The sequence below is a fragment of the Penaeus vannamei genome, chromosome 19, assembly GCF_042767895.1.
Source record: "Penaeus vannamei isolate JL-2024 chromosome 19, ASM4276789v1, whole genome shotgun sequence".
NCBI classification, from domain to species: domain Eukaryota; kingdom Metazoa; phylum Arthropoda; class Malacostraca; order Decapoda; family Penaeidae; genus Penaeus; species Penaeus vannamei.
Genome location: NC_091567.1, coordinates 31,069,044 through 31,071,543, shown reverse-complemented (window position 1 = coordinate 31,071,543; position 2,500 = coordinate 31,069,044). Strand labels below are relative to the sequence as shown.

At 34.1% G+C, this 2,500-nt stretch overlaps 1 protein-coding gene across 2 annotated transcripts in view; it reads left to right on the top strand.

Moving 5' to 3' along the window:
- Window positions 1-2,500, top strand: part of LOC113827094 (cardioacceleratory peptide receptor) — a 316,179-nt gene that overhangs the window by 311,850 nt on the left and 1,829 nt on the right. For both annotated transcript variants that reach the window (XM_070134190.1, XM_070134189.1), the window contains one exon: window positions 1,072-2,500. This exon is cut by the window's right edge and continues 1,829 nt beyond it. In XM_070134190.1, coding sequence (XP_069990291.1) covers window positions 1,072-1,216 — 145 coding nt within the window. In that variant the 3' untranslated portion in view covers window positions 1,217-2,500. The remainder of the gene's footprint in view (window positions 1-1,071) is intronic.

Genomic DNA, 2,500 nt, shown 5'->3' with positions numbered 1-2,500 from the left:
AAAAAAAAAAAATATATATATATATATATATATATATATATATATATATATATATATATATATATATATATATATATATATATATCGTGAGTTCACAGCTTTGACCCCCACCGCCGGCAGCATGTACGAGTTTTTGACGCTGTTCTCACGGTTTTTAAAATGTATTTTAGACAGTATACTTCACATGTAGTTTAGGATTAAATCAAAAGGTCACTTTATTTTTACTCCTTAAATCAGAATTCGGAACAAATTTTAAAAGAATTTTCTTGTGACTGTACAGGCCTTTTATATAAGACTGTACAATAGTCCACCTCAATTGTTCCACATAGTCTATATCTATAGCAAATGTGTTTTATTAACACTTAGCTTATGTATATACAAAATCATATTCTAATTTGTAAATATTAGTTTGGCATATTTAATGATTTACACTTCCCTTAGATAAAAGTAAATGAAATCCAAATACTAATCCACAATCATAAAATCCTAACAATTGCACAAATGAAAATTTCTTCTAATGAAACCAGGAAGAAAAAAAAAATGAAAATAAAGAGGGACGACATGCAAAATGCTTTCAAAATTTATCCTAATTCCCAGCATTTTTTTTTTTTTTTTTTTTGGACATGTACAAGAATCGATTACTTGCTTTGTTTGCCTTTTCTTTCTTTTTTCCTTTCAATTCCTATTCCTGTTTTCAGATAGATGTAGATAAATACATATATACATACATATATGCATAGATACACACACACACACACACACACACACACACACACACACACACACACACACACACACACACACACACACACACACACACACACACACACACACACACACACACATACACACACACACACAAACAAACAATCACACACATAAAGACATTATATATATATATATATATATATATATATATATATATATATATATATATATATATATATATATATATATATATACACACACACACACACACACATATATATATATGTATATATGTATATATGTATGTATGTACACCCAACCTCTCATCCCGAAAAGGAAGCCTTACGTGTCGCTCTCCTGCAGGTACAACCCGATGCGTCAGGGCGTCGAGCTCAACAAGGGCGTGACGCAGACGACGACGGTGCCGAAGGAGTACCTCAACACCGAGCTCCTCACGTACAACACCAAGAGGAAACATGACACGTACATCCGGGGATCCGTCGTTTAGGGAAATGGCACCATGGCACTGGGAATTTCAAACGGCGAAATATTGATAAATTGATATGGAAATAAGTGATGAAATATATCTCGAGTCCTGTGTGTGAATGAAGAGAAATGCGTGTTGAAAATATGAACTTATACATTACATATACTGTATATATATGTGCGCATGTCAATATATATATATATATATATATATATATATATATATATATATATATATATGAATCTGTATGTATTATTGCTGTTGGACGATGAAAGAGAATTATCTAAAGGCTTTACGAAGCTCTGAGCTCTACGAGTCAAGGGGGGCGTAGATGTGCAGATTCAACTTCTTTAGTAAACGTATCAGAACTTTACTTTCGGGTCTTCACAGCCAGATATACGATCGTCTGGAGGAACTACGAAGAAACCCTTAATAGTGTAATGAATGTTTCCTAATTCTTGAAGGAAAAGTGGTTTCTTAAGTTTATATACCTATTATTCACAGCACTGGCTACGAACTGCGAGTTACCGTTAAAGTAACTTGGGAAAATAAGAGTACTTGAAGCACTGTACTCTTCATGTACCACAGTGACTGTTATACTACTAGAAAAAGTAAGTGTTGTAAGACCTGCTTTCGTCCTTGGCTAACAGGGACACTTCAACGGCAGCTGACGAGTGAAACAGCCGAGTGAAATGTTCAGTGCTCGTTGCAAAAAGTGTTTGCAGTGTTGCCCATTAAGCAACCTTAAAGTGATTGTGATGTAGTTGTGATTTTTATTACATGTGTATTCATCTACAAAAACTGAAACTCTAAATAGATTAGCGTGAAAAAAGCTCATCAAAACAAAGACTAGACTGTAATATCACTAGCCCTTATTTCAGACAGGGACACCAACTAATGTTTCCTAACTTACACAAGATGTTTAGATTTCGTCTCTACTTCGTATCCTTCGCAGGACTTTGGCGTATATCAGTCTCCTGCCAGCCATCAGTGAATTCAAGTAGATGAAAACGGGGCCAAGCGTTGCTGTAGAAATAAAAGATGGTCATTTTCGAAGTTCCGAGGCCGCTTCGACACCACAAGTGAAGCGATTCGATTCTTTTCCTTCTTCATACATTATCTCGAGCAAATCTTCACTTCATACCAAGGGAAATAAAAGAATATAAACATATATATGTCCTAATATGTAAATGAATGTGATATATAGATATATATCCCAATATATTTGTGTAATACCTTAGTATCTGGGTGGAACTAAAACTGCAAAAAGTGGTTAACTGTTTGTCTTCAGTGTTATTTGTCATG